This window comes from Anguilla anguilla, chromosome 13 (genome assembly GCF_013347855.1).
Source record: "Anguilla anguilla isolate fAngAng1 chromosome 13, fAngAng1.pri, whole genome shotgun sequence".
Classification (NCBI taxonomy): Eukaryota; Metazoa; Chordata; class Actinopteri; order Anguilliformes; family Anguillidae; genus Anguilla; species Anguilla anguilla.
In genome coordinates this window covers 2,456,906-2,470,000 of record NC_049213.1, presented here as the reverse complement: position 1 = coordinate 2,470,000, position 13,095 = coordinate 2,456,906, and the positions used below count along the sequence as shown (strand labels likewise).

Genomic DNA, 13,095 nt, shown 5'->3' with positions numbered 1-13,095 from the left:
TGTAAGATGGATGGACTAAAAGCCATTCCATACCCTCACGCAGGTCCACTGCAGCCGAATGACTCTGCGTAAGGTTTGGGGAGATTGGCGGGGGGGCGGGGGGGGCATCCCCTGAAATTTGCAATCACACTGTCAGACACAGAAAGAAGAAAAAGGAAGGGGGGGGGCGGGGCTTGGGGGGGGGGGGTTGGCGGAGGGTGACGAGAAAGCGACGGTGGCTTTATTACGCTGGGTCTGTCTGCTCCATGACTTTAACTCTGCCAGATAGCATGCGGCTCCCAGCCTCCCCATTGGCTGAGGCTGCCACCAATCAGAGCACTGGCATGTAAGGTGCCTTTAGGTTATACCCAGCCCCAAAAAACAAGAAGCAGTGAGAGAGAGAAGGAGACGGAGAGCGAGCGAGCGAGCGGCAGGCGGACAGGCACTGGCTTGACACCGCTTCTCAGACATTTCTGGTATGGGCTGTCTCTCTGAAGGGGTCCCGCTGAGCACACTTAGCCTGCCGGGTTTCTGATGCCGCTGCGAGGGTTTTTTGAAACAGCCGCGTCTTTCTGTGCGGACTGAGACCGCCTCGCACCGCCAGCACCTCTGCGTCCCGCACGCTTCTCTCCACGGACCTCGACCCCCCCGCCTCACCGGACTGCGACCCCCCCGCGTCGCCGGACCTCGACCCCCAGCGGTCACGCTGACCGCTCATCCTCCTCTGAACCCGCACCTCCTCAGCTGGGGGGGGGGAGAGAGGGGGCACAGGAGCCAGCGGTGAGCGCTGAACCCCGGCAGAGCCTCAGCCCCACGTCCCCTCGGGCTGGTGGATGTTCCGGATAAAGGAGCGCACCGAACACACCTGGGACTCCCTCCTCCCGGGAGACAGAAGAGGACTCGGGACAGCAGGGCTCGGGACAGCAGGGCTGCCGACGGGACTCTGAAAGGCGAGGAAGAGGAAGCGAAGGTCACCGGATGATTTTGGGTAAGTTCCCCCGCGCCCGAGCAACTTCTGGCTCCCGATCAGCCAGGTCCTCCTTCGAGGTCCGCCGAGGGACAGGAAACGCGCTTGCTTATGTTGTTCAACTGCGCCCTTTGACCTTCCCCACGCGGGGAACGATCGCCTAGAACGATACATGGAACACTCGCACGTGCTTTATGTGATTTGCAAGTTACGGGTTTGCAGGAAAAATGACCACATTCTACGGCAACAGTGCTGGGATGTGCAACATTGTGAGAGGGTGTCTGTGTTGAGGAGCGCTTTACTGAAGCTGACTTGGATTACTTTCCTGACATTCAGCTGGCTCTAAACAGACTGGTAAACAACAACGTCCGTTCAGTCCTTTTCCGTTTTCAGTGCTATCATGTCGTTTCTTACACTTAGAGCATCAAAGGGATGCATGACCCCCTTTAGAAGCAGCGCGTATCTATCCGCTCTTGGCAGTTTGTGCCTGTCTCGATAGCGTGGAAGGAAGAATGAACCTCCAGGAGCAATCCCTGAGTTAGATGACTGCAGGGCTAGTGTGTTAGCACACGTTCTAATGTGGAGAGCCAGGCTGTTTAATGCATGCCTGGACTAATTCAGAAGAATCCCTCCACCACACACACACATACACACACACACACACACACACACATACACACACACACGCAGACACACACATATATACACACACACTCATACACACTCATACACACACACACACACACACACACCTTTGATCCCTGCAGCTTCCTCAGGGGTGATCTTACAGGATGTTCTGAGTGAATTATATATGTTAATGAAATGAAGGGTTGCGGTGGGGGGTAGGGGGACGTGCGGGGGGGTGCAGGGAGGGGGATGTGCGGGGGGTGCGGGGAGGGGGCAGGGTCTTTCTGTGCTGCTGTTTCGGCAGAAAGGGCCCAGTTCATGGGACGAGTCACGCTCCAGCCCCCCTGTGTTGGGTCTGTGCGGGTCCCTTCATGTTGGTTAGTGGAGCTTGTAATGGCTGCCTAATTGGCTCTGTGTCCAGTCAAGCGTGGCATTCGAGAGCGGTGCTATGTGTTCCCCTCTCTCTCTCTCTCTCTCTCTCTCTTTCTGTCTTTCTCTCTCTCCCGCTCTCTCTCTCTCTCTTTCTCCCGCTCTCTCTCTCTGTCTCTCTCTCTCCCTCCCTCTCTCTCTCTCTTTCTCCAGCTCCCTCGCACGCTCCCTGAGTGTACTGCTCCCTGAGTGCACGCTCCCTGAGTGTACTGCTCTCTGAGTGCACGCTCCCTGAGTGTACTGCTCCCTGAGTACGCACTCCCTGAGTGCACGCTCCCTGAGTGCACGCTCCCTGAGTGTACTGCTCCCTGAGTGCACGCTCCCTGAGTGTACTGCTCTCTGAGTGCAAGCTCCCTGAGTGTACTGCTCCCTGAGTACGCACTCCCTGAGTGCACGCTCCCTGAGTGCACGCTCCCTAAGTGCACTGCTCTTCGGTCTATTCCGTTTCGCTGCCCCCCTACAGTATGTCTTCCCTCCCACCCACCTTACCTGGCTGTAACCTATTCCATGTCAAACTGTGTCCTTCCTCACTCCTGCGCCAGACCTGCGCTCCCTCCCTTACACTCGCTCCTCCTCATCCTCACGCTGAAGGTTTGTAACGGGATGCGGCTGACTCTGCTGCACTAGAGAGTAGAGCAGGCAGGGGCTGCAGTGGTGATAGCACTGCATCCAATGCCTGCTCGCAAGCTCCGGACTGCACACCAGATTAGCGTAGCTCTTAGCGTAGCTTAGCACAGTGCTCTGACAGCACTCACTCTGAGCTGACTGCACACCGGATTAGCATAGCGCTTAGTGTAGTATAGCATAGTGCTCTGACAGTGCTCACACTGAGCTGACTGCACACCGGATTAGCATAGCGCTTAGTGTAGTATAGCATAGTGCTCTGACAGCACTCACTCTGAGCTGACTGCACACCGGATTAGCATAGCGCTTAGTGTAGTATAGCATAGTGCTCTGACAGTGCTCACTCTGAGCTGACTGCACACCGGATTAGCATAGCGCTTAGTGTAGTATAGCATAGTGCTCTGACAGCACTCACTCTGAGCTGACTGCACACCGGATTAGCATAGCGCTTAGTGTAGTATAGCATAGTGCTCTGACAGCACTCACTCTGAGCTGACTGCACACCGGATTAGCATAGCGCTTAGTGTAGTATAGCATAGTGCTCTGACAGTGCTCACTCTGAGCTGACTGCACACCGGATTAGCATAGCGCTTAGTGTAGTATAGCATAGTGCTCTGACAGTGCTCACTCTGAGCTGACTGCACACCGGATTAGCATAGCGCTTAGTGTAGTATAGCATAGTGCTCTGACAGCACTCACTCTGAGCTGACTGCACACCGGATTAGCATAGCGCTTAGTGTAGTATAGCATAGTGCTCTGACAGTGCTCACTCTGAGCTGACTGCACACCAGATTAGCATAGCGCTTAGTGTAGTATAGCATAGTGCTCTGACAGCACTCACTCTGAGCTGACTGCACACCGGATTAGCATAACACTTAGTGTAGCATAGAGTAGCACTTAGCATAGCGTAGTGCTCTGACAGGACACTGAGCTGACGGTGTTTCGGACCAGCACAGCTCTTAGTGTAACATAGCATAATGTTCTGCAAGGCACTCACCCCAAACTGACTGCACAGCAGATTAGCATAGGGTTTAGCATACCATAGCATAGCCCTCTGACAGGCAATCACCCCATTCTGAATGCATACCAGATTAGCATAGCGCTTAGCATAGCACATCACAGTATAGTGCTCTGACATACACCCCAAGCACCGTGAGTTAAGATAGTACTTAGTGTACCATAGCATAGCACTCTGACAGGCACTCACCCCAAGCTGACTGCACACCAAGTTAGCATAGCGCTTAGTGTAGCATAGCTTAGCGTAGCATAGCACTCTGACAGGCACTCACCCTGAGCTGACTGCACACCAATTTAGCATAGCGCTTAGTGTAGCATAGCTTAGTGTAGCATAGCACTCTGACAGGCACTCACCCTGAGCTGACTGCACACTAAGTTAGCACAGCGCTTAGTGTAGCATAGTGTAGTGTAGCGCTCTGACAGGCACTCACCCCGAGCTGACTGCACACCAAGTTAGCATAGCGCTTAGTGTAGTATAGCTTAGCGTAGCATAGCACTCTGACAGGCACTCACCCCGAGCTGACTGCACACTAAGTTAGAGTAGCGCTTAGTGTAGCATAGTGTAGTGTAGCATAGCACTCTGACAGGCACTCACCCTGAGCTGACTGCACACTAAGTTAGCATAGCGCTTAGTGTAGCATAGCGTAGTGTAGCATAGCACTCTGACAGGCACTCACCCTGAGCTGACTGCACACCAAGTTAGCATAGCGCTTAGTGTAGCATAGCATAGTGTAGCGCTCTGACAGGCACTCACCCTGAGCTGACTGCACACCAAGTTAGCATAGCGCTTAGTGTAGCATAGCATAGTGTAGCGCTCTGACAGGCACTCACCCTGAGAGCCCATTAGCCACAGATCACAGAGCGTACCCTCCCAGACGGGGTGACTTAATTGAGCATTATTAACCATCTGAGATCTGCCGCTGTCTTCGCGGTACCACGAGCTGACGCAAAGGTTTTCTTTCGCGCGAACTGTACGTGCTATGTCACGCTGTTCAAATGACCCCATGCTTTTGTTCTTTTTGCCGCAACGTGCAGTTGTTTAAATGTTCACAAAGGGCAGAATCTGTGGGCCATTATCAGGGCCACTGCAGAGCGACTGCAGAGCAGAATACGGTTAATGTGCACGTTTTAATGTGCCTCTGCGCGCACGAATTCGGGGGGGAAACCAGCGAGTGTGGGAGCAGGCGGGGGAGAGAGGAGCCCATCTCAGCGCGTGCCGGTTAGAGACTCTCATTAATGGAGCGTGAATTCGCAGCCCGCGCAGATGGGCGACAGCTTCGCGGAAACGGTGAATAACGGCACGTCGTCAGCTGAAAGCTTTCATACGTCGGTTCGAGAAAAAACATTTGCTATTAAAAGCCCCTAAATGTATCCAGAATAATTTGTTTGGTTATTTTGTCCTGATCAGATTTGTCATTCAGTGAATGAATGTTCTCCATCCCCCCAAGTCGGGCAGGTAGAACTCAGTGCTATCTGTGCTGACTTCATATTTCAGCAGAGCCTGATTGCGGGCAGGGGAGCAGGATAAAATCTCAATGACCTTCAAATAACCTTGAGCCGTTCGCCGTGACGTTTAGGCGCTCACAGACCCCAGGTATTTGGAGTTGGGTGTCAGCATCAGTGGGGGTCATATGTCCCGGTTACATCAACACTTAAAAAAATTTCCATCCGCTGCAGTGCCACTGATAGCGACCGCTCCAATACTGAAGAGATAGCGGTCCGCTGCCCCGTGCAGCTGGTGAAATGTGGAGAGACTCCGCTTCTCTCCTCTTCCTCCTCTTTCTCCATCTTCCCTTCACAATGCACCAGACAGGAACAACCTTTCCTGGTCACTGCCAAAGCAGTGACAGAGCAGAGCCGGAGGTGGTAGGGTTAGGGTTAGGGTTAGCTGTGACAGAGCAGAGCTGGAGGGGGTGGGGTTAGGGGTAGGGTTAGGGTTAGCTGTGACAGAGCAGAGCTGGAGGGGGTAGGGTTAGGGTTAGGGTTAGGGTTAGCAGTGACAGAGCAGAGCCAGAGGGGGTAGGGTTAGGGTTAGCTGTGACAGAGCAGAGCCGGAGGGGGTAGGGTTAGGGTTAGCTGTGACAGAGCAGAGCCGGAGGGGGTAGGGTTAGGGTTAGGGTTAGCTGTGACAGAGCAGAGCCGGAGGGGGTAGGGTTAGGGTTAGGGTTAGCTGTGACAGAGCAGAGTCGGAGGGGGTAGGGTTAGGGTTAGGGTTAGCTGTGACAGAGCAGAGCCGGAGGGGGTAGGGTTAGGGTTAGGGTTAGCTGTGACAGAGCAGAGCCGGAGGGGGTAGGGTTAGGGTTAGGGTTAGGGTTAGGGTTAGCTGTGACAGAGCAGAGCCAGAGGGGGTAGGGTTAGGGTTAGGGTTAGGGTTAGGGTTAGCTGTGACAGAGCAGAGCCGGAGGGGGTAGGGTTAGGGTTAGGGTTAGCTGTGACAGAGCAGAGCCAGAGGGGGTAGGGTTAGGGTTAGGGTTAGGGTTAGCTGTGACAGGGCAGAGCCGGAGGGGGTAGGGTTAGGGTTAGGGTTAGAGCTGGAGGGGGTAGGCGGGCCCAGAGCCCTCTGACAGACAGGTTCTGGGCTCACCACCAAACGGCCGCCCACGTGCGACTGCCCTGAACGCAAATAAAGAGCGCAGAATCATATGAGCCAATCACCGGAACACAGGGCGTCCAATAGAAGCACATGCCAAGTGTGACTGTGTTTGACTCTACTGGGGAGAGGAACATAGCAGCTTGTGTGCGTCAGAGGGATGATCATTTCCATTCAAACATCCCAAACTCAGCACCCCCCCCCCCCTCCACCTCCCACACCGAGCTGTTAATTGCTTTTAATTTGACACTTGTAATGTCATTATTCAGGAATATTTTGCACAGAAATAGCAGCAGTGGCATGCAGGGTGTCTTGTCCTTTTAGGGCTCAGTGACAGTGTGTGGATGGGCCCCACGCTCTAGTATCTGTTAAGGCACTGGTCCAATGTGTGGATGGGCCCCATGGTCTAGTATCTGTTAAGGCACTGCTCCAATGTGTAGATGGGCCCCATGGTCTGGAGACTTTTTGGTAGGCTTGAATTCGTCAAAGAAATCAGACCTGAGGGATTAGGCAGAACCCAATCTAATTTTCTGATTGACTGAGAAAGTTGTAGGTTTAGCTAAAGTTTGAATAGCTGATGGATTCTGTGACATTATTCATAATTACTCATTTGTGCATTTTCCACCGTCTGAAACAATGTCAGCTGGTCATGCCTTTGTTGCACCCATGATGTACCTAAAAATATCTTAATATTATTATCTGTCAATAATGATCTAATTAAACACTGGATCAGAGATTAAGGTAAACTAATATGCAAAGAAATAAAAAAGAAAAGTAAATAAAATTAAAGAGCAAGGTTTTAAAAAGTTATCATAAGCAAGGTTTGAGATATAAAATGCTGTCTTTCTCTTCCCTTTCCTACCTTCTCTCTCTCTCTCGCTCGCTCCCTGTCTTGTTATTATTATTCTGTGATAATAACAGAGAGGTCTGAGGTTAATTTGAGAGAGGTTTGAGGTAAATGTCAGTCAGAAAGATCTTTATGCAGTTTCCCAGCGAGTCCGTGGCCTGTCTTTGCTCCACGCTGACAGCAGTGTCGTCCTGCTCTTTTCCCATCTGAGCCCTCTCCTCCCCTGCTTCTGGGGTTCCTGGCTGGCCCCCCCGCGTCAGGCTGAGCCTGAGCTGGAAACGAGCTGGAGGCCCCCTCGTCAGGCCCCCTCGTCAGGCCCCCTCAGCGTCCTCCCCGGCTCCAAACCCCCCGACTCCTCCTGCCTCAGTCGACCAATCGGCACGTTTCGGCACCTGCTCCATTTTTAATGCAGCGCTTTATTTATTTAGCGCTGAGTGTCTTCCGCTAAGAGAGGTTTTTACACGCTGGGAAAAGCAGCGGCGAAGTGCGCCACCCCAAACGCCGTCGAAACGCCGTCGAAACGCAGCCAGAAACAGGCCCCTTCTTCAAGCATCACCGCGGAAACGTCACCGCAAGCTTGTTTTTGTGGCTTTTTAAACTGAGCGTGCCGCGGGTGGAGGTTTGGTGCTGTTTCTGTGCGCTAAACCTTGTGGCTAAAAGTGATTTCCTTTAGCCACCGCTGGACTTCACTGAGGCTAATGAAACAGGGCCAGGAGAGACACACACAGACACAAACCAGATTCCAGCTAGCAGTGTTAAGAAAAGGAACTGCTTCCTTACAGCTTGGCACTAGTGAATGAAGACTGTCCCACTCCCAATCCCTATTTTATTAACCCTTTAAGGGGTAAGACCACAAATATGTGATTAGGATGTTCTTAACTGAACATTCTAATGCTGATGTAACAATCAATACTGGTGACTGAAAGCAACGTTCTGCAGTTTTAGAACACCGATTTAGAATTTTGAAAAACCATTCCAAAAAACCACCATCCTCTTCAAAGGGCTAATGCTGTGTTTGGCCAGGAGAACTGCAGGCAGTCCCCCTAATCCGGGAATGAGTAACACTTGCACAGTCGGGGGAGGCTCCCTGTTCACACGGAAGACTCGGAGCGATCTGAAACCCCCTTTCCTGCTGTCTGTCAGCGGACTCTGGTCTCCACGGCCTGTCGATAGAGAGGACGATGGACTGTAATGAATTGTCTGTAAGTCCTGGTCTGGTGAGTGTGGGCGTTCTGGGGGTCTGGCACGCCGCAGGGCTAACGGGCCAGACTTTCTGCAGGCGTACGCCTGATTTACGGCCGCGTCTGCTGGCCTGGTCACATTAAGGAGCAGAGAGTTCCCTCCATGCTAGACACACCGTTCCCTTAGCTGGGGGGGGGGGGCTGTATCAGGTGCAGTGCACACACACACAAGCATACTAATACACACACACACACACACACACACAAGCATACTAATACACACACACACACACACACACACACACACACACACACAAGCATACTAATACACACACACACACACACACACACACACACAAGCATACTCATACACACACACACACACACACACAAGCATATTAATACACACACATACACACACACACACACACAGAGTCCACGGGCCAAAACAGATTAAACTCCGATAAGCAACGCAACCTTTTATCTGTAGTTTAATTTCAGCGAGGTATGAAACATGATATTGCTCAGACCGTGGTCTTGCGTTCGATGTAACGTTATGACATTTAGCCGATGAAACTTCCCCTGCTTGCTGTTGCTACGCAGACGACACTGAGTGTTATGTGTCATTCAGAATAACCACGCGCATTTAGAGCCAAAATGGCCGTCGGCCAGGATTCAATCAGTGTTTATCCTTTAACTGTGGCTTGCAATTAAATCCACACATTCATGTATCGTGAGCTTAGCAATGACAAAACGAGCTCACTGAGCTGTTTTGTATTGAAATAAGGTAGCATATTTATTTAATTGGAATTTCTAAACTTAGATTAAGGAGGATGTTGATCGAATCGAGGCCAAGGACTGAGAATGGAGGTGTTTTTCATTTTTATTGAACTCTTAATGGCGTAATAAAACATTATTGGATATCTGTTGGCCCTTTTAATGCAGGAAATGTTTAATTGCTTGTGTCCAAATTAAATTAAAAAGCGCTCACATGCGCAGATCAATTAATGAATATGCGATAAACAGATGATATTTGCTGATAAAACATCAATTTCAGCAACGACAAACAAAGACAGACCACAGCTGGCAAAACTGCCAAACCTACGGACATGCCCAGGGGCACCACCAGGGATTTGGGAGCACATGAGAAACCTCCCATTGGGTCCCACCACCCCTAGTGCACCCCAGCCCTGCTCAGTATTTTGAGGGCCCCGGTCAGTCAGAGCCCTTGGAGCCCCCCCCCCCCCCCACCCCCCCAGACATGCTCCTTATAAAGCATACGGTATGGTTATACCGTAGAGCAAGGGGTGTCTGACTGAACAAATTTTACAGAAATGCTCTAAAACCAGCTAATCAAAAATAAAATAAAATAAACAAAAAAAAAAAAAACCTTATTGCAATTTTTTACAGCATTGTATAAAAACTACCCCACAAAGCATAACTTTGCGGGAGACTGAAACTAACTGTACACGCTCCTGGGCTAGCTAAGAAGGTATTACCCTTCTGAGGCTATACCTCACAGAGCAGAGAGGATGGGACCTTTTGCCTGGGTTCATATCACAAAACATTTATTTATGCAAACAGCAGAGATAGCATTTCTTGCATACATTACCTGAAAACTGGAAAATGTGACACCCTTTTTGCAAGCAGATATGAAAAGGATTATTGTGTATTTCTTATAACAAAACTGAGTCTACAGATTAGGCCAGGGGTAGGTGGCCTTGGACCTGGACTTCCAGAGATGTTTGTGCTCCCCCAATCCAAGCCCCAGATTAAATTACTGGACGTCAGGCTTTACACTTCTGTTCTGTTTACTTATTAGCGCCTGTCAAACTGTTATCCTGGGTCAAATACACCCAGGACAGTACTGGGATTTTAAAGCAATACAGAAATAAAAGGTATGGAAGAACACTTCCATATGGTTAATCATTGCCAACTATGCTAGATGCATGCATTTATGCTATGCATTTGGCGATGAAAGTGTGATTAATCATTTTTCATGAAGATAAATTCATATAAATTCATATAAATCCACTATAATGAAGGCATGGGGCATACATCATTTTTATCTGTGAAAAACTAAAATGAAACAAGGTTTTCATGCAGTCGATTATTGATATTATCATATTTATTGTTCTGAACTGCCATTCTTAATTATTTTTCGGCTTTGTCTTGTTATATAAAAAGCCAGTTACAGATAGGGAACAAGTGGAAACAAAAAACAAGAACCAAATTTACACTAGTTTAGTCACTGGCTACGGAATAGGTCTCTCGAAAGAATCGTTCTGCTTTTAGTCTGAGTCTGAAGTGGGTCAATTTGACACGAGCTGAAGTCAAGGGTTAATGAAGCAGATTCAAAACCGAAGCCATCGCTAGTAGGCTACTTAACCCAGGGTTCAATGAGAAAACAAGTGTAAATGAGCAAACTGAACACCAACACAAAAGAACGGGCTGCAGTCCGAGATCAGGAGTTAAAATTAGATTACGTATCATTCCAGCAGTTTATCTGAAGGGAGCCAATAATATTGGGGCTGTATCGGTATCAGCCAATAGGTATTTAAAGTGAATGTATCTGCTTCAGCCAATAAACCGAGATTATGGTTGATTTAATGGTGTAACGCTGTAACATACAGGCGTATGTTAGAGGTGATGCATTTTATGTGCTGCTCGTCCTGTAAATGAAAAATAGCCTAATCACAGTTACATGAGCCTTTTAATTATTTTATATTTTGTTCTTAATTTATAATCTTTTACTAGCCAAGCTCACATGCAAAGCCATACAGAAACACAGCTGCTCCACAGACTTCGAAATAATAAAGCAACAATAAAGAAATAAAAATTTCTCTTCTCATCTGCTTCTTCCATGAATGTGGAAATCGTGGCAGTTTGCGTTTGTGCTGTAGTGTAAAACAGGCAGATATCTGCATACTGTCGGCATTGGCCAATGTGGGCAGCCGGATTTGGGTTACTGATATCAGCCCTGGAATGTCCATATTGTGCCCCCCTAAATGCTTGGCATCTTGCGGACCTGCACCTGGTTTAAGAAGCAAGCTCTGCCCGAAGGGTGGCACTTCATTTGAGAGAAAGGATTCCATTCCAGTTGCTTATGTGCAGTACCTGTGAAAGGCATCATTTTTAAAGTACACTTAGTCAGAAGGGTTGGGTTCACTGGTGTTGGTTTGGGTGCCTCAACACCACAGGACATAACCATCTGCCACTGTGTTCTGGTTCTGCTTTGCTGACTGTCCATTTTCATGTGGCCTGACAATTTTAACCCTATAAGGTCCAAGGCCACAATTGTGCAATTAGAATGTTCTTAACTGAACATTCTAATGCTGATGTAACAATCACTACTGGTGACTGAAAGCAAGTTCTAAAGTTCTAGAACACTGATGTAGAATTCTGAAAAAACATTTCAATAAACCTGCTCTTCAAAGGGTTATCCTTTTACTGGCCAGTGCCCGTGTGGCACTTCCTTACTCCCTACACCCCCCACTCTCTGTAGCCACGGCAGGTGAGCTCCTAGAGTACCTCTCTGAAACGCCTACAGGTTATTTTTGTAATTCATTATTTTCCAATAGAACACAACAGACAATAACCATATACAGAATAAGCCATACATTGGGCAAGAAGAAGCACAAATAAATACTAATAGAACGATAATAATATAGTTATAAATAAAAAAATGCTATTAAAATACCAGACAGGTAGAACACTAAGGTTCATTTTTTAAAAATCGGTTTGGTGAGTTTTGAAAAAAGTTCAATTTAGAATTAAATGTCAAGGTGGCATTGCCGGGTGATGCACGCTGACTAAGTGCATTTATGACAGAGGACTGGGGGGGGGGGGGGGGGGAGACGGGGGAGAGACTGCAGCGGCTGTTTTGGGGCGAGCACACGCCCATCTTCCCAATTCCCAACTGAGTGAAAAATGATTTTTAAAAATCAGGGGTGAACCTGAAGCATAACAGCAGTAGATACATCATGTAATGAGACCACAGCCTCTGGTGTCGTATTGAAAAGCTTGTTGTGCCACACCGAATCGCTGAATCTCTGAATCGCTGAATCTCTGAATCGCTGAATCCCTGAATCTCTGAATCGGTGAACCGGTGAATCTCTGAATCTCTGAATCACTGAATCTCTGAATCTCTGAATCTCTGAATGACTGAATCTCTGAATCTCTGAAGCTCTGAATCTCTAAATACAGACGGCGTGCCCGTTGGCCCTGGCATCGGCCGGGCGCTGGGTGAGCTGGCTGCAGTTGGCGCAGCGGTGGGCAGACACGGTGCACACCCTAACACCAGCGCCCAGCACCTCTCACTCTCCCCACGCACACCTGTTTGTCCCCGGGTCGTCCAGGTAACGGGCGGGGGCGTGTACAGATCGGGTTTCGGCTGGGTTTGTGTGGGAGGGATGAGGCATTATTTCTGCGACCTGTACCCCCCTACCCCCCTCCCCTCCCCCCCCCCCCGGCAGGTGTGTGGCGCTCCCTGCAGTGTGGAAGCGAGGAGGAGGAGGAGGAGGAGGATGAAAGGGAAGGTGGCCCTATTGTGTCTTGGGACGGATACCGGATCCCCACCTTTTCAAAACGGACCCAGCCTCGCCCTGCACATTTATGACCTGTTTACCCAGTCATTCACCCAGTCATTCACCCATTCATTTTAAATGTGGTGATCAGTGCTGATATTACAGGACTGTGGAGTGGGGGGGGGGTGGGGGTAGCTGTGAAAAGAGTGGGTGGAGCAGTCTAAGTAATGCCAAACACAGCCTGCGATTACATCATTGCTCTCATAAATCAACAGCTCCTCCTTTCATTGTAATTGTTTATAATTCCA

General features: G+C 49.4%; 1 protein-coding gene across 2 annotated transcripts in view; it reads left to right on the top strand.

The window, feature by feature from the left end:
* LOC118211947 (zinc finger protein 385A-like) overlaps positions 1–13,095 on the top strand; it is a 128,388-nt gene that overhangs the window by 22,324 nt on the left and 92,969 nt on the right. Inside the window, exon 1 of one of the 2 annotated variants that reach the window (XM_035389536.1) lies at positions 198–967. The exons of the other annotated variant lie outside the window; for it this stretch is intronic. Within the exon in view, the coding sequence (XP_035245427.1) occupies positions 958–967 (10 nt within the window). The 5' untranslated portion in view covers positions 198–957. Of the gene's footprint in view, positions 1–197; positions 968–13,095 lie in introns of those variants that run through there. 2 annotated transcript variants of the gene reach the window in all.